Here is an 18,350-nt window from a genome sequence, read left to right as displayed (position 1 = left end):
TTAAAAGATGTTTACTTTGGAGTAGAAAAAAACTTAAAACATTTATGCATAGTTTTTGTAAAATGCATTTTCCACTAACTTTTTGAAGGCCCCCTTGTATTATATCTTCAAATAATTAAATCTGAGGAGAGATGAGAAGAAAAGTATATCTGGTCGAAAAAAAGCTGCGATGGCTTAGGCAGAAGAAAGTGAGCCCTGCCGATAACGATAAGACCTGGCGGCAGGCCCGCATCCCTTCCCTCTGCCCCAGGCTCGTCTCCGCCTCGCGCTCTCCCTCCTCACCTCTGCTCCCATCCCTTGGCAGGTCCTGTCTTTCTGGGCCTCCTGGTTACGGCCCTTGTGCTCAGTTCTGTGAACAGCTACTACTCCTCTCCAGCCCAGCACGTGCCAGAAAACCCAGCCCTGGAGGCCTTCTTGGCTCAGTTCAGCCAGTTAAAGGAGAAGTTCCCAGGGCAGAGCCCCTTCCTGTGGCAGAGAGGGCGCAAGTTCCTGCAGAAGCACCTCAACGCCTCCGAGCCCAGCGAGCCGGCCACCGTCATATTCACGGCGGCCCGGGAGGGGCGGGAGACCCTCAGGTGCCTGAGCCACCACGTCGCGGATGCCTACACCTCCTCCCAGCAGGTGTCTGCCCTTCAGCTCGACGGGGCCGAGCGAGCCTCGCAGGACAGCGACACGGTCAAGCTGTGGGTGGACCTGGAGCTGAGCTCGGGCTTCGAGAACGGCCACAAGGCTGCCGTGGTCCACCGCTTCGAATCCCTTCCTGCAGGCTCCACTTTGATTTTCTACAAGTACTGTGACCATGAGAATGCCGCCTTCAAAGACGTGGCCCTGGTCCTGACCGTCCTCCTGGAGGAGGAGACCTTGGAAGCAAGCGTGGGCCCGAGGGAGACGGAGGAAAAGGTGAGGGATCTGCTCTGGGCCAAGTTTACCAACTCGGACACGCCCAGCTCCTTCAACCACATGGACTCTGACAAGCTGAGTGGGCTGTGGAGCCGGATCTCACACCTGGTGCTGCCCGTGCAGCCCGTGAGGAGCATAGAGGAGCGGGGGTGCCTGCTGTGAGCTCAGCTCGGGGCGTGCTGGGGGGCCCAGGCGTGGGCAGAGTGCGTAAGGCCGTCTGTGTGTGTGTGGAAGGGGCTGGCAAACAGAAAAACAGCCTGGGAAGCACAGACAAAGGTTTTCATTTTCTGCCATAATTCTTTCTAATCTACGATGCTAAATATTGACCTTTTTTTTCCTTTGCCTTTTATAAAGCAAATCAGGTTTGAAATACAGCATGGTCTATGAAACTGAGGAATCATCTTTAATCCCAAAGTTATAGCAACAGAATCATCGCACAGGAAACTGCAGAGTGGTTTTTGTTTTCCTGAGTGAGAGTAACAAGCCTTCTGGGTGGTGTTTGGACGTGGATGGAAGCAGTTAGAGTTGTGGGGCCATGGTCGTTTTAAAAACTCATATCACCTGTTAAGTATTTTAAAACTCACTTTCATAACCTGCTTGTGGGATCACATTTTCTACTAACTTGCACTTTTGAGGAGTATGAAAAAAGGAAATAAAAATCGACACCATCAACTAGTTACCGAAGTACTACACGCGAAGCACTACGCTTTTATTCCGTTAATGAGCCGAGGTAAAAGCAGCTGTACTCAAAGGCGGCTCTTAAAAATTGGAATCCATGGGGAAGTTGTTTATAAGGGGAGGAGACAGAATTCCAGCTGGCTGTATCTTTACTTCCGCTTTCTTGAATTCTTCAGAGCAGTGACCCTCAGCTGTGTCAGCCAGCGCCCCCCACCCCTTACCCCAGAGTGTTTCTCCCTTTGACTCTTATCCTTGATATTGGGATTCTCTGTAAGATTTCATTAGAACAAAAAGCTTCTCTGATTAATAAAGTCTGAAAACCATTGAGTAAGTGAAACAAGAAGAAAAGTAGAGGACAGGAACTGGATAGGAAAAAAATGAATGTATTAAAACACGTAGGAAGAGGATAAAATACAGGTTTAGGGCATAGATGCACTATTTGTGGAAGCTAATGATGTTTAAGTGAACAGCAGCATGTGTAAGCTAGCATTAATGGGCAGAAGTTTCTGGTGCTTTTGGTTACTTCTGTTCATCATTATTTCTGTCTCCCCGAATGGAATTCTGTAATTGTCTGGGATGAGAGTCTGAGTGCCCCTTCAGCAGAACAGATCTTAATCTAGTAGTAGATTTTATATGGTCACTTTGACATCAGTGTAAATTCTATTTGCTACATAGTGATGGAACATTATATAACCTAGCTCATTTCTTGACCAGCTGGTTGGAAGTACCATAAGATTAGGAAATAGAGAAATGTTAAAGATGTTATACTTAGAGAAAGTAGAAATCGTAGATTTTGAAATGCTTTAATGGCCAGTATTGATTGCTGGGCCGTGTTCTGTGAGGGGACAGTCATTGCTGGTTAGCATCTGAGTTCTGAAAGTAGACTCAAGCGGTGTTGCCCTAGCAGGGGTTCTGTTCCGTCTGTTCCATTACGTGGACTGTCACCACGATCCTGCAATGTTTCAGCTAGGTTTTCATCTGATTCTATGAGAGCTCACACAGACACCCATTTTTATTTTTATTATTTTTCTTTTTAAAGAAGTCATGATTACAGTGTGGAAGGATTTTAGGAAACACTAAGGATAGTTTCTTTATTGATGCGTACAATGTTGACAAAGACATGGGAAGGAATGTTTCTGCAAATATCTGTCACAGGAAAAGCATGTAAGTCCACTTTAACCATGGCCTGAAGCTGCGCTCAGCGAGTGTGGGGCAGACCTGGAGAAGTCGTTTACGTTTGGGTCTTTGGAGGAATCGTGTAGTGGGTCTGAGAAAAGACTTAGTGAATGTACTATCAGTGTCCATCCGGTATACAGTGAGAGGAAATTGAAGAGAACTCTTCATGAATTCAACGCAGGTTTTCTGTATTTCTCGCCCTTGCATGCGAGTGTGACATCACAGTGCCAGTGGTGCCTTGTGGAACTGTCGTGTGGGCCAGCTGGCCCATGCTACCTCACGTGTGCACAGGAAGCAGTGTGTGTGTGCAGTCCACGTCTGTCAGTGACGGCTCACCGTGGAGTCAGGGCTGCTGCTTCCTCCGCCCAGCTCAATATGGTTCCTCTGCATTTCCGCTCAATGCCAGCTCCCGACAGCCCCAGCTTTGTTCTGCTGTTCAGTCTTTGTTTGAAACCCTTTTCCTTCCATGTGTAAGTGCAATCAACAGAGGCTGTTGTCAGTCTTCTGTCCACTATTTCAAAATGATTTTCAGTAGCAGTGAATTAGCTCTGAGTCATCTTATGAGTAAAATGATTATTTTTAAAACATAAAACTATATTTGTAAAAATTACAAATGTTTATAATCTATTACCTAATGTACACTTGGGTTAATTTCTATTTACATTTTTAAAGTTCTTTACATTTCCCTTTGTGTGTTAGTTCATCTTTCAGTATTGTAATGGGTAATTTCCTTTTTTGACTTAGAAAAATGTGGGGATTTGATAACCACACGTGATTCCTAAACTCACTGAATTATTATCTCGGAACAACCTTTATTATGTTTCATATCAGTATCATCAGTCACTTCTTGAGCGTTAAGAGTCGTGGAAACAAATAGGGGAACTGCCTTTGGACTTGAGTTTCTTCCCCGCCCCCACCCCCACCCCCTTCCCTGGAGATGTAGGCTTCCAGTTAGTTTCCCGGATCTGGCAGAGGAGTGCCAGAGAGTCCATACCATGGAAGGTGGTAGTGCCGCCATTTCTGTGTTTGAAACCAGCAAGGTGATCTGGACTCGTTTCATCTGGGGGCCCCCAAGCTTCTGCTGGTTCGTGGGGCGCACACAGCCGCCCTCTGCCGCCCTCTCGGCTTGTGCCCGGCGGGGCAGCGCTGGCCTCTGCGCGGGTTGTGACAGCTTGCAGCTGCTTGACTTTTACTTTGATCTGTTCAACAGCAGAAACACAGTGAGCGCTGACGTTAGCCTGGGACAAGCGTGGCACGTGCGGGAGCTGGTGATGCGTCAGCTTTGTATTTGCGTCCTTCTGACCAAAGTCTTGGAACCTAACTGAATCTTGCTGTTTTGTACTTGATGAGAAAAACGGGCTGTGCCGGTATTAATGCCAGAGTTTGTGCGTTCCCCTTTCTTACTGCCTTTGCATTTGTTTCTACAAATGTTGAAGAATGTGCCTTATTCAAGTTACTTGTCTGGTTATTATCAAAAATAAATCTTAACACTTCTCAGTTGACTGATTTTTTTTTTTTTAAGTTACTTAGGCGGCAGTGATCTAGAGACAGAGAACCTGCATCCGCTGGTCCACTCTCTGGATGCCCTCCGTGGCTGGGGCTGGGGTCAGGAGCCAAGAACCTAGCCTAGGCCTCCCATGTGGATGGCAGGAGCCCAATTACTTGGAGGCATCACCACTGCCTCCCAGGGTCTGCATCAGCAAGAAACAAGTCAGGAAGCATGGGCCATGGGCACCTTTCTTTTCTTTTTTAAAGATTTATTTACTTATGTATTTGAAAGGTAGAGTTACAGAGGAAGAAAGATCTTCCATCTGCTGGTTCACTCCCCAGATGGCCGCAATGGCCAGAGCTGGGCCAAGTTGAAACCAGGAGCTTCTAGCACGTCTCCCACGTGGATGCAGCAGCCTGAGTACTTGGGCCATCTTCCACTGCTTTCCAAAGTGCATTGTCAGAGAGCCGGATTGGAAGTGGAGTAGCTGGGTCTCGAACCACCACCCATGTGGGTTGCCAGCATTGCAGGAGACGGCTTAACTCTTTATGCCACAATGCCAGGCCTGATATGAGAGTATTATCTTAACCACTAGGTTGTACCCAGTTGACTGATTCATGGTTTAAGTTCCCAGGAAATGGACATGTGGCCATTCATGGTGGGAAGTAAAACTGCCCTTGTTTAGCAGTTAACTGAAGAAAGAGTCCTGGGAGACGCGGGTGTGTTTGTGGCTGTCAGTGGAGCGGTATGGTGCAGATGCTGCCGAGTAGCCAGCCGCTCCGGGTTGCCGGGACTTAAGTAGGGGAGAAAGAGTGGGGCAGTAAACACAGCTCTGGGAATTGCTCCTAACCCAGTCATTGGGAACGTGTCTAAATGTAGGCAGCCCTCCTCTTGTTTGTTGTCAGTAGGGAGGTAGAACGTGTTAAGGATTATTTATTTGTGAAAGGCAGAGACAAATCTTGCGTCTGCTGGTTCACTCCCCAAGTGCCTGCGACAGCCAGGACTGGGCCAGGCTGAAGCCAGGAGCCAGGAACTCCACCCAAGTCTCGTTCATGGGTGGCAGGAGCCCATGTCCTTGGGCCAACATCAGCTGCCTTCCTGGCGCAGTATCAGGGAGCTGGATTGGAAGTGAACTCGCCTGGTCTCGAACTGGCACTCTGACTATGGGATGCTGGCGTCTCAAGCCACATCTTTAACCTGCACAACGACACTGGCTCCCTTTTTCCTAGTATAGACAGTGGCCACTGTCTATACCCAACGAACACTGCAGGATTTGTTGATATGGTTTACAGAAGAGTTTTCTAGCAAATCTGAATGCAACTTTGAAAGTCTGGTTCTGTTCCTGTTAGAAAGGTAGGACTTCTGAGAACTAAGCATATCTTGATGAGTGGTGAGTGAAATGGGTGGAAGTCAGAAGAGAAGATGAGCCTGAATGCGAAGAACACGGGATTCCCTTAATCGTTGGAAACACCCATGGGTGAGCAACGTGGTTTTCCTGTTGCATCAACTCACCACTAGAGGGCGGTACATCTCTAAATACACTGAACACACTGAGGGGTTGTGAGGTAGTTATTGTGGAAATTTGTGATTTTACACCAGAGACAGTAAGAATGGTGTAGCCTGAAGTTACAGTCTGGGTCCTGGATGTTTGATGCAGAAGCGGCTCCATCAAGCGAAACTAAGGAAGATCTTAGCTACTAGGCCAAGATCTTAGCTACTGTAAGGAAAGGAGATCATGTTTTATGTATGTGTAAGACACTCATTACTGAGCAATCCATGCACATGGTATATAACGTTAGGGTGCTCAGAAGGCCCTTATATACCCACTGAAAATGAAACACCTTGTAAAATATATGTATTTGAAAGGAAGAGAGAGAGATCACTCACCCATTGGTTTACTCCTTAAATGCCTGCAACAGCCAGAGCTGGGCGAGGCCAAAGTCAGGATCTGGGAACTCCGTCTGGGTCTCCCATGTGGGTGGCAGGGGCCCAACTACTCGAGCCATCACCTGTTGCCTCCCAGGGTGCACATTAGCACATTAGTGGGATTGGAAGTAGAGCTAGGACTCAGAGCAGGCACCCCAATATGGGTGCAGTGGGTGCAGGCGTCCCAAGGAGTATCTTAAATGCTATGCCAAACATCTGGCCCCAAAATGAGACACTTTATCTTTTTTTTTTTTTTTTTTTGGGTTTGAACTGACTTTATTATTCTGTAAATGTGAATTTTACAAAGCGTTTTTATCATGAACGAAACATCCTGGGCTCCTGCCTCGGCCCGGGAGCCCCCGCACCCTGGCCGGGAACACGCCTGTGGCTGTGGCCCCGGGGTCGCGGCCCCGATGCCAGGGCAGCCGCACTTTATCTTTTTGACATATAGCCAGGTGCTTTTTAGGATTCCTGATTTTAAATGCAAATCAGTATTTCAGATGCACTGTTAACGTCCTACAACCTCTTGTTCCCCAAGATGCCATTTGAAGTTCTCACTTTTCGCTCCTCTGTAACCCCAAACGCGAAACAAGAGTAGACATTTGAGAAAAATTTAAAAAGAGCCAGGGTCAAAAACGAGCCTGCATCTTCAGGGATCAAGTGGCGAATGTGGCTGCAGCCACAGCCTGTTGGGTCCCGCGTACAGATCAGAGGCAGCTGGGAGCTTGAACCCAAGTAGAGGCACCAGGCTGCTTTCGTAAGCAATGCCCCTTGCTGCTGAGCGCTGGGAGACTGCTATTACCTGCAAATATTCTTATTTTGTCTCAAGCAGCCTTTTCAAAAAAAAATCTTGTTGGACCGCCTCGCATAAAGGATGCTATAAACCATTTTCATAATTTTTTAAAAATTATTTGGGGCCGGTGCCGCAGCTCACTAGGCTAATCCACTGCCTTGCAGTGCCGGCACACCGGGTTCTAGTCCCGGTCAGGGTGCTGGATTCTGTCCTGGTTGCCCCTCTTCCAGGCCAGCTCTCTGCTGTGCCCAGGGAGTGCAGTGGAGGATGGCCCAAGTGCTTGGGCCCTGCACCCCATGGGAGACCAGGAGAAGCACCTGGCTCCTGGCTCCTGCCACCGGATCAGCGCGGTACGCCGGCCACAACGTGCCCGCCGCAGCAGCCATTGGAGGGTGAACCAACGGCAAAGGAAGACCTTTCTCTCTGTCTCTCTCTGTCTCTCACTGTCCACTCTGCCTGTCAAAAAAATTATTTGGAAGGCAGAGTTACAGAGAGAGAGATTTTCCTTCCACTGGTTCACTCCCCTTTGGGCCTAGCCAAAGCCAGGAGCCAGGGGATTCCTCAGTCTCCCACGCAGGTGCAGGGGTCCAAGCACTGGGGCCATCCTCTGCTGCTTTTCCCAGGCTGGATAGCAGGCAGCAGCCCTACCTGCTATACCCCAATGCCGGCATCCAGTTTTTATTTCTCCCTGGGTACAAAAAGTACCATTTTGGTCCCTTAGGAAAAGGGGGAAGAGGAAGATGGCAAAGGTCCTATGATCTTCTGCAATGACCCTGTTCCAATGGCACCTGCGGCAGGGTGCAGGATGGAGAGGAAGGCAAAAGTGTGCTGGTGTTCGGTGGTGCTTGGCAAGTGGCCCAAATCCTGCCCTGATGCCTTTCCTAGGACTGGCAGAGTGCGGCCCCGGGTCAGTCTTATCGCCCATCTTCCAGTCACCTTGCACCTGCAAGCTGCCTTGTCTCTTTTTGAAGTGCAAATCAATACCGCAAGCAACTGAGAATTACAGAAACACTTGCCTGAGCCCGAGCACCCAGCACTGTGCCAAAGCTGGGGTTTGGGGGGTGATTTTATTTCTTAAGAAGTTCAGGTCTGCCGGAGGAGTCCTGTGATGACAGCTTGTCAGGGAACAGGGTCCCCATGGCCTCCAAGGAAGGGTCCACAGCTGTGCCATCATTTCTATTTCTTCTCTGTGGGTCCTGGCCAGACCAGGACAGGGGCTCAGGGCAGAGGAGAGCGGGTCCCTTAGAGCCAGTCCTAGAGGGGTGATGGGCTGGATGGGTGGCTGATCCTGCCCTCCGGGGGGGTTCTCCTTGAGTTCCTGGCCCTAGGAAGGTGTGGGTGGTGACCAGCTGCAAACTCCCCTCCCACCAGCACCTACAGTCCCCGCCTACTGCTGGAAGCCAGAGCTGACAGAGCCACGAGGGACAAGACCAGGAATCTAGGCTGGCAAGGAAGGCTGCAGGGGCTCTAGCTCCCTTCACACCCAGGTCTTGAACTTGGAAGCCAGTGAAACGCGGAGCTGAGCTCCTGAGTGGGTAAATGAACTCACCCTCCATCCATTCTGTGTGCTGGGGCAAACGTGAGGCCAAGGCAGCCGCAGGTTGATGGGACAGCAACTGGGGAGGAGGGTGCAAGTGAACAGGTGGCTGTGAGCAGAGAGGTGGTGCCAGCGTAGGGACAGCATAGGGAGAGGCAGCGAGGGCGAGGTGGCTTGGGAAAGGCCTGGGCACGAGTGGGACTGGAGAGAGAGTGATGCCCAGCCCAGAGCCCCATCTATCTGCAAAGCTTCCTGAGGACCTGGTGACCGCGTATGCCGGGGCTCGGCTCACTGGATCTGCACCGCGATGGAATCAGCTGGGCATCCTGATGCCCACTTTACAGATGGGGAAACTGAGTCCAGGACCAACAAGTGGCAGAAAGTCCCCTAAGAAGTAGAGGAGACGGGGCTCAAGCTGACATCGGACTAGCAACCCTACCCTCGAAGCACCACAACCAGGTTGCTGCTGTGGCCAGAGCGCTTGGGCACAGGCTGGGAGAAGATCGAGGGTGGATGTGTGGCCAGGAGCACCTCTGTCCTCATCACACCAGCTGTGTGCTGGGCTGCTCAGTGCCCAGGGACCCTAAGGCTCAGGAGCCGAGGTTCGAGCCACGTGTTTTTTTTTTTTTTTTTTAAAGATGTATTTTATTTATTTGAAAGAGTTACAGAGAGAGGTAGAGAGAGAGAGAGAGAGAGAGAGGTAGAGAGAGAGAGAGAGGTCTTCCATCTGCTGGTTCACTTCCCAGATGGCCACAACGGCCGGAGCTGCGCCGATCCGAAGCCAGGAGCCAGGAGCTTCTTCCGGGTCTCCCACGTGGGTGCAGGGGCCCAAGGACTTGGTCCATCTTCTACTGCTTTCCCAGGCCACAGCAGAGAGCTGGATCAGAAGAGGAGCAGCCAGGACTAGAACTGGCGTCCATATGGGATGCCAGCGCTTCAGGCCAGGGCTTTAACCCGCTGCACCACAGCGCCGGCTCCGAGCCAGGTGTTTTGAAACTTGGCTCCCCACTGGGAGAGATGACTGGTGGTTCAGGGATGGTGGCCATTGGGATGGGGACCCATGGTGGAGAGGGGGCTGGGCAGGGAGGAGAGCGAGGGGCAGCTTGCGTCCAACTGAGGCGGGTGGGCGAGGCGCCATCCATCCTTGTCACTGCTACCAGGAAGTGCCCAGGTCGGTGTCTGCGGCCCGAAGAGCATGGGCCAATTGTCTGGGCACAGAGCCACAGAGGGACTCCTGGTTATGCCGCTCTGGCTGCTGTGCTGGCCGGGGAGACCCCAGGCCTAGGTGTTTATGGCTTGGTGATATTTTCCCCTTGGGGGGTAAAAAAAGGTGAGCTCTGAACAGTATGTGTGAACTTGAGAGCAGAAAATTGGGGGAGAAGTTTTTTGGGGGTTTATTTTTATTCATTTATTTTTTGCTTTGAGAGGGAGGGAGAGAAAGTGAGCCGTCTCTTCCCCAATCCATTAGTGCATTCCCCCAGAAGCCCACAATGGCCAGGATTGGGCCAGGCTGAAGCTGGGAGCCAGGAGCCAGGTCTCCCCGATGAGTGACAGGGACCCACATTCTTGGGCCATCACCTGCTGCCTCCTGTGGAGTACCTTAATAGCAAGCTGGAATTGGAAGTAGGGAGCCTGGCCATGATACAGGATACAGGCATCTTAACTTCTGGGCCCCATGCCAGCCCCAGGCTGGGAAGTTTTCATTGTGAAAGAAGCTTCTGGAAGTCCCTATAGAAACCCAGCGACAGGCAGGGCAGGCAAGGGGTCTGGGTTGCTGTGATGTGGTTAACAGGACTGATGGCGCCTGGGGCAGCAGAGCTGTGTTGGCCACACAGGCCACTGGTGGTGGAGTGCCAGGGCTGTGGTCTTGGCCACTGCTTCTGCGCCCTCCTCCCTTCTTTGGGACGTGGACAGTACAGTAGTCTGGGACTGGGGCTGGAGCTGAGACAGGCAGAAGAGCTGGGCCAGGGCCATGCCCCCACTGCCAAGCCCAAGGCCAAGTAGAAGAGCAAGGGCAGCCCTGTGGCAGGGGTACGCCAGGGAGAGGCTGGAGATGAGTGGATGCCCATTGCCCCCCACACCCTGCAATGAGACCGACCATAATCAAATCTCCTTTCCCAGCCAACAGCTAATCCTCCCCCGGTAAGGACTGACTGGGACAGTGCAGAGGGAGGGTACTGGCAACAAGGTGTATGGGGGCAACGGGGGGGTGGGGGGTTTGCTAACGCATGGGCAGGAGGGAGCTTCAGCTGTGGCCCCTGCTGTTGGAAACGGACGGTCTGGGGGTGCAAAGGGGGTGGCCTGCACCCCAGGTGAAGAAGGCAGGACCCCGCGGGGTTTCTATTTCAAACTCTTCATTTATTTTGACATTCTCTTGGTTGCAACTCCAAGTTATCAAAGATGCAGGAGAAACCTGTAGCGGGAGCAGTGGACGCAGGTGAGAAAGATCGGGGAGAGGGCTGAGTGCTCCCGGCTCCTCCTCCTGTTTCGGGTGCGGTTTGAAAAGTGTACAAATAGTGTCCCATGGTATAGACGCCACAGCTGGAAAGGCAGTGCCTTACGGTGGATGAGCCTCCTCCCAGCCAGAGCAGACCCTCGCAACCTCAGCAGGTGGCTGGGCCCGGGTCGGAGCCTGTGCCCTGAGCACCGGGGGCTGTGTGGGGACAGCTGTGGCCGGCCACCATCTCTCCAGTGCTGGAGGCTGGGACAGGGTGTTGTGCACGAAGGGCCCCCGGTAGGTCCCGCTGGGGTGAGGGTTGAGTGGGCTGTCCTGATTTTCCTGAGGGCAGGTGCCATGACACGGTGGTTTTGGTGAGGAGGGCCGTGGCTGTTGTGGCCAACTGGCTGTGGGGCTGCCGGGGAGCAAGGCACTGGGGTTGGTGGTCGGGCAGTGGGGAGGGCTGCTGGGCCCAGCAGAACGCCCAGGGCAGGGCTGGCACGGATGGGGTATGTGAAAGCCGTCCCCTCTGTGCTGGGCCACACATCTCATCACTGCCACCCCCACCTGCCCCCAGCTGCTTCCTGGTGCAAGAGAAAGGCTGGCCTTGGAGGGCACTCAGTGGGAGGGTCAGACATGCTTTCGCTGACCCTGACCGTGGTTTTGTCTCTGATTTGTGTTTTATTGCGGCCTTTCATCCCTCACCAAGCATCCCTGCAGGGGCAGTGGCCTGGCTGTAAGATCTTTCTGGTGGAACACTCTGGAGGTCCATCTGGGCAAGCCCCATTGCCCTGGAGAAAACAGTCTAGGTGAAATTGACTAATCCTAGTGCTAATGAGCCACTAAAATGCGACCAGAGCCCAGGTGGCCAAGTGCTGGCTTCGAGCCCCCTGCCTCCCCTCGGCTGCACCCAAGGAATCAAGACTTTGACAGAGGGGCCAGTCCCCACCCTGGGGCACCCTCTGTAGTGTCCAGGGACACAGGAGCAGGCTGGGCTCCTGCGCCAGCAACCCGAAAAGTCATCATATGCGCTTCTCCAAAAAGCAAAAGGCCACTGTTACGAGAGGAAGTGGGGGCGGGACATCACCAGGGCACTGGGGTATGGGACGACCTGCCACTCACTAGCCACACCCTTCTTGTCCTCGGGAGCCTGCGTGGCCCCGCGCTGTGGCCTCACAGGCAGAACCCAGGAAAGGCTGCGGCTCTGCCTCTCCCAGCCAGCTGCACGCCGGGCCATTGTGTCCACCTTTCCTTCATGCTGTCTGCGGGTCAGGGTTCCAGCGCCTGGCGGGTTAAACGCCCGGGGCGTCTGCTGGTGGTAAGGGGTGGGGTGGTGTTGCTATTTGGTGCAGGTCCCCACAGATGACCTCACGTGGCCTTAAAGTCAACTGCGCTGTGTTCCCCGAAGGAGGCGGCAGAAACAGGCGGTGTGTTCAGGCATCAACCGCCCTACCGGAGCAGTCATGGCGCCGGCAGTAACCAAGATGCAAAACTGGCCTGTGCATTATAGCCAGCAAGTCTTTAAGAGGTCCCTTTAACATGCCTTGCCTTCTCCCGCATCCTGGAATGGCCTGGTCCCCACTTCTGTCCTTGACAGAGTCCTTGTTTCACCTTCCTACAGCTCCTGTCCCCAGTCCAGCAAAATCAGGGGCTGTAGGGGAAGGGGGGCAGTGACAGGGGCGGTGTGGGGGCAGGACGGCCAGAGGACTGTCCCACCCTCAAGCTACCAGGCCCATCTCTGGTTCCCAATGCCCGCGATGGCTTGGATGCCGGTGAACCTTCCACTGTGGAGCAAGAAAACCCAAAGATAGGGAGTCCTGTGGGGCTTCGGGAGGGCCAGCCCTGTTGCCATGGCCCCAGCTGGGCAGCCGCGTTAGTGAGTGTGCGGGGCGGGGGTGAAAGGGGTCACACGTCTGTACTAATAGCCCTTGGATTGGTGAAGACCTCGCGCCCTGGGCAGGTCACCGGGTAACTCTGGGGCGCTGCGAGTTTGAGCGCTGGGGGTCCCCCCTCTTTGTAGTATGTGGGGGCAAAGGAGAGCCTCTCGCCTCCACCCCCATTGGGCACCAGGTCAGCTGTCCGTATGTAGAAGGGGGAGCTGTACGGGGAGCAGGTGGCGCAGTGGCTCGCCGCCACCCCGCACGGCTGGCTGCACGGCTCGCCGAGGAGGGGCGCCAGGCCGCCTCTGCCGTCCAGGGCTTGGGAGCTGCAGGCGTTGCAGGCGGGGCCTCGGGGATGCGCGGGCAGGTCGTGCTCCTCCTCTTCGTCCGCATCCTCGGCTGCGCTCTGCTTGCAGCAGTAATACTGGGGGCAGGGAGAGGAGTGGGGGGCCGCTCAGCGCGCCTCGGCGCAGGTGCAGGTGCGCGTCCCCACCCCCCAACTCCCGCTCCGCTGGAGGCCTGGGCATTCATCTGAGCCCCGGAGACCCCACCCTGGTCCACGAGCGCAAGTGACAGTCCCAGCTCTGGGAGGCCCGCCCTTCGTTCCCCTCCTTCTCAGCGTGTTAACCCTGGGCCGGGGTTGCGGGGCAGAGAGGCAGGGGCCCCACGCACGCCGCCGTGAGGTCAGGGCCGCGTCTCCCCAGCTGGGCGCTCCTCCCACCACTCGAGAACTCTCCGAGGTGCTGAAGGCGCCACACGCCCGCAGCCCGGCACGCACGCTCCGGATGGGCCCAAGGGTGCACAGCTGCCCGCAGACCACCGTCCAACTCCCAGCCTCGACGGCTGCCTCCCACGTCCCGCGGCCCCGGGCACTGACCTGGAGCCTACAGTAGCACAGGACAGCGATGATACACAGGAGGATCACCGTGGCTAGGACTCCGCCAGTGATCACAACCGTTCCCGCGGTCATCCGCCCGGCGCCCCATCAAACTGCAAAGATGCGCGCGGAGGGTGAGGGGCGGCTGCAGCAGCCACGCTGGGCAGGGGACGGCGGGGGGACCCTGCTGGGCAGCTACAGGCAGGGGCCTGAGGGCGCGGGGGCTTCCTACGGACTGGCTGGGGCCTGGGACCCCTGTTCAGCCAGGGGGCTGGGGCTGGGGTGGGGTCTGAGGCTGACCCCGGGCAGAGAGGAGGCCGCCAGCCAGTTCTGTTTCCAGTTGCTGCGCATTCTAAATGGAGGTGGCTGGCTTTCTTCTCTCCCTTTCTCCTCTCCTTACACCTTCTTAAAGTCCCAAGACACAGGGAACAGGAGTCCCTGGGGGCTACAGGGCCGGCCTAGAGAAGGCTGTGTGCAAGCAGGACAGAGTTAATTACCTCCAGTCTGTACACAGGAGAACAGGGGCTTAGGTCAGTGGCTGGGATGCCACCCAGCATGGCTCTGTCCTAAGGCCAGGGTCCTTACCACTGCCCTCCCAGGCATAGACACCAGCGGTCCCTGAGCCCTTGGCCCTGGCTGGAGCAGAGACGGCCCAAACCTCCAGAGTCCCACCGGGTTCTGCCCTGGCTCCAACCCCCACTCCTTTTGGGGGTGTCTCTGTTCTCCTTCAAACCCCCATGCAAAACAAGGGCCAGGTGAGCCCAGAGGGGCGGGTGGGCAGCGTCCTGGCTTCTGGAAGGTTGAGGCCACACTGGCCAGGAAGGGGCTGGGTGATTGGGACCGAGGCAGGTTCTGGGTGAGGGGCTTTCCTGGCCTCGCCCCGACTCCCTGAGCTCAGCGAGGATTTGCTGAACCTCTCAGGCATGCCGGGGACCAAGGAGACGGGAGGGCGGGGGCTTGGACTCTTGAGGGTGGAAGAAAGACCGTGGGCACTTACGTTCAGTAAGGGAATGCTGACCTGCAAGACAACGGAAGGGACAGAGATGTTGGGAGAAGACAGTTAGCCACTGCCAGAGGTGGATGGTTCCCCCGCTCCACCCCGGCCTCATCTGGCTCCCTTCCCTGAGTGGTGCAGCATCAGTGAGCCCCCCGGGTCTCCGGTGGCCCCCAGCTGCGAGAGATCACCACTGCCCTTGACTGTCCCCCCAGCATTGCCAAAGTCACTACTCTGCACCCCAGGTGGGTCCCTGCCTCTGACCTCTGTGTCTCTGTTACTCCCCGCCTCGCGGTTCAGGGTGCTCACTGCTCACTGCTCGCAGGCTAAGCCAGCACACCAAGCCTCTGCACTGTGCCCACTGAACCGTGCGCCCTGGTGCGTTCATCCAGAGGAATTTCTTCACCCAAATATCCCAGCTGTCCAGGCCTGTGCTCCTGGCGGGTGACAGCCATCCAGGGGTGCCTGGCTGCTCACAGAGTGGTCTGGGGACCTGCAGCGAGTGCATCAGAAATGGGGCCTCTCAGGTCCACCATGGGCCAAAGGCATCCGAGCAAGGTCCCAGGGATGGATTTTACTTTAGACTGGGACAAGGACGTGGGCTAGTCACCCTGACGTTGAAACCCTATTTTGTGACGTGTCCAGGTTTTCTCCTCTCTAGATGATGCCTTGCATCGCGAGCCTGCACTTGGCCAATTTGGGCTCCAAACCGATCTTCCTCCTTGGCCTCTGAGACCCTCTCTGCCACCAGCAGCTTAGCCTTGCACCCACGCCACCTGAGGGGTACATTCAGCTCAGGGCAAACTTCTATTCGGTTTATATTTGAAAGGCAGGCAGACAGACAGACAGACAGAGAGGGCGCTCCCAGCCACTGCCTCCCTCCCCAGATGCCCATGCTGAAGCCGAGGCTGAATGCAATCCAGGTCTCCCACGGGCGAGGCAGGAACCCATTCACTTGTGTGTTTCCTGCTGCCTCTCGGGGGTATGCATCAGCAGGAAGCTGGGGTGAAGAGCTGGATTGAACCCAACCATCCTGGTATGGGCATCTTTTTAAAAAAATATTAGTTGAGAGAGAGAGAGAGAGAGAGAGCTTTCATCTACTGGCTCATGCCCCCAAATGCCCACAATAGCCAGTGCTACTGTCAGTGTCAAGAGCCTGGAGCTCCATCTGAGTTTTCCGTGTGAGTGTCGAGGATCCAAGCACTTGGGCCATCTTCCGCTGCCTCCCAGGTGCACATAAGCAGGAAGCTGGATCAGAAGTGGAGGATTCAGGATTTGAACCACGCACCCCAAATATGACATGTGGGTGCTCTAAGAGCTAAGTTAGTTCCTGCATCAAACGCCTGCCCCTGGATGTGGGTGTCTGGATTGTTAGGGTGAATGGCTGCCCCGGGTGCAGACTTCAGATAGAGCTATGGAGGCTGTGCCCTTCGCAGGTGCCTGCGTGTCCAGATGTCTTTCCTTCCCCCCCTCCTGTCGTATCCTCTGCCATACAGGGCAGTCCTGGCTGTTAGGCGTAATGCCTGGCCATGGCAACACATGGCACCCTTCCGCTTCCGTGTAAGACAGCCGACCACAGCTCCCAGAGGAAGGGCTGTGGGGAGCCAGTGGAGGGTCAGCTGACCAGAGGGGCGCTATCCCGCGGAGGAGGCTGTGTGTGAGCTGAGGGTGTCCGGGAGACAAAGCGAATGACCTGGGCAGTGCAGGGTGCAGTTCTGTACTGCAGGGGCTCAGGAAAGGCTGTGCAGACCAGGGGCAGGCCGGGGGCTGGAGCGGGGGCAGGCCGGGGGCTGGAGTGGGGACAGGCCGGGGGCAGGCCAGGGGCTGGAGCAGGGGCAGGCCAGGGGCTGGAGCAGGGGCAGCCCAGGGGCTGGAGTGGGGGCAGGCCGGGGGCTGGAGCAGGGGCAGGCCGGGGGCAGGCCGGGCCTGGAGTCAGATCTGACTCTTGTGGAAATGACGGGAGACCCTGGGGAGCTTTCAGGAGGGGGTCTCTGAGCTCTTTCTCTGTTTTTATTTTTTGAAAATTTCTCTACTTATTTGAAAAGCAGAGTTACAGAAGGAGAGTGGAAGAGAGACACAGAAAGGTCTTCCATCTATGGTTCACTCACTAGATGGCTGCAATGGCTGGGCCTGGTCAAATCCAGGAGCCTGGAGCTCCATCCTGGTCTCCCACATGGGTGCAGGGGCCCAGGTACTTGGGCCATCTTCTGCTGCTTTCCCAAGCACACTAGCAGGGAGCTGGATCGGAAGTGGAACAACCGGGACTTGAACTGGTGCCATATGGGATGCCGACATCGCAGGCGGCAGCTTAACTGCTACACTACAACATTGATCTCTTTGTCTAAATTCATCCCATCCTGAGGCTGGTGTTGTGGTGCAGTAGGTTAATCCTCCGCTTGTGGTGCTGGCATCCCATGTGGGCACCGGTTCGAGTCTCGGCTGCTCCACCTCCGATCCAGCTCCCTGCTGTGGCCTGGGAAAGCAGTGGAAGATGGCCCAAGTCCTTGGGCCCCTGCACCCACATGGGAGATCCAGAGGAGGCTCTTGGCTCCTGGCTTCGAATCGGCTCAGCTCCAACCTCTGTGGCCATTTGGGGAGTGAACCAGCGGATGGAAGACCTCTTTATCTGTCTCTCCCTCTCACTGTCTGTAACTCTACCTCTCACTGTAGCCCTACCTCTCAAATGGATAAGTAATTAAAACATCCTTGCCACCCTTCTAGGCCCCAATAAGTCTTCCCCTGTCTCATCTCCAATGCTCTCCCTCATCTCCCGACGCCGACTGCAATACTTTCCTGCCTTTCACTCTTCCAGTCCTGTCTTAGTGGGATGCTAGGCAAACTGATTCCACTAAGTTATAAATCTTTCGGGATCATGGTTGAGTTACACTGTTTGCAGTCCCCCTGCAGCCTGTCCCACAGCAGGTGCTTTATAAAACTGGGTGAGGTCACGGACCAAGCAGTCATGACTCAAACTGACCACCAGGGGGCAGCAAGTGGTAGCTGTCAGAGCAGATTTACTGGTGCAAGGCCACTTTGACTTTGATCAGATGCATGGCGGGTTGTGCGCAGAAGTTCACCGGGGTGTCTTGTTTGCGGGGGGCAGCAGATGAAGCTCAGCATAGAGAAGATTTATGTGCTTTCGCTATAACGTCATTCCATTCTGCCCCGCTCCCCTGCCCACGCACCACCGAGGGTTGCTTAGGAGACAGAGCGACTTACGGAGTCCCCCAGCTGTGCCTGATTTAGGAGATGGAATCTCGGGGAAGCCCTCCTTCGTCGCCGCTCTCCACGCCTGGAGCCCCCTTCCTCAGTACCCCAGAGGCTGCACAGCAGCAGCGAAAGTGCTCGGAATGGGGGCGCTCCCAGAGCAGGCTGAGCCAGGGCTCTCCGAGGTCCAGACCCAGTCGTGCCCCTGGGCAGCCACTTCTTAACAAAAACATCTAGCTCACGAGGCACTAGAAGACCCCAGAGCCGGGAAAGGGAAGGCGCCGACACTTAATGGCTGCTGTGGCGGAGCCGTAGATCATGAGCCGGGAAGGCACGCACACAGGGCGTGAAGTGCACCAGTCAGGTCTCAGCCCGCTTCCCGGGGGCCCGGCGCTCGTGTCCGATTCGGCGCTGACATGCCCACATTCAGTGGCTCATTCTTATTCCAGGTGGGCA

General features: G+C 55.1%; 2 protein-coding genes across 8 annotated transcripts in view; one reads left to right on the top strand and one right to left on the bottom strand.

Moving 5' to 3' along the window:
• TOR1AIP2 (torsin 1A interacting protein 2) overlaps window positions 1-4,251 on the top strand; it is a 36,183-nt gene extending 31,932 nt beyond the window's left edge. For all 6 annotated transcript variants that reach the window (XM_051858253.3, XM_089299460.1, XM_089299462.1 and 3 more), the window contains one exon: window positions 305-4,251. In XM_051858253.3, coding sequence (XP_051714213.3) covers window positions 305-1,062 — 758 coding nt within the window. In that variant the 3' untranslated portion in view covers window positions 1,063-4,251. The remainder of the gene's footprint in view (window positions 1-304) is intronic.
• A 6,585-nt stretch (window positions 4,252-10,836) lies between these two features.
• LOC100349411 (protein FAM163A) overlaps window positions 10,837-18,350 on the bottom strand; it is an 80,721-nt gene continuing 73,207 nt past the window's right edge. The window contains exons 3-5 of one of the 2 annotated variants that reach the window (XM_002715008.6): window positions 14,691-14,711; window positions 13,694-13,806; window positions 10,837-13,240 (exon numbers count right to left, since the gene is read on the bottom strand). In XM_002715008.6, the coding sequence (XP_002715054.1) occupies window positions 12,842-13,240; window positions 13,694-13,786 (492 nt within the window). In that variant the 5' untranslated portion in view covers window positions 13,787-13,806; window positions 14,691-14,711 and the 3' untranslated portion in view covers window positions 10,837-12,841. Of the gene's footprint in view, window positions 13,241-13,693; window positions 13,807-14,690; window positions 14,712-18,350 lie in introns of those variants that run through there. The other variant, XM_089299458.1, reaches the window with a different exon arrangement.

Source organism: Oryctolagus cuniculus, chromosome 7, assembly GCF_051225735.1.
Source record: "Oryctolagus cuniculus isolate XC-2025 breed Fujian yellow rabbit chromosome 7, ASM5122573v1, whole genome shotgun sequence".
Taxonomy (NCBI): Eukaryota; Metazoa; Chordata; class Mammalia; order Lagomorpha; family Leporidae; genus Oryctolagus; species Oryctolagus cuniculus.
The sequence above is the reverse complement of the archived record's forward strand: the minus strand, read 5'-3'. Positions and strand labels throughout refer to the sequence as shown.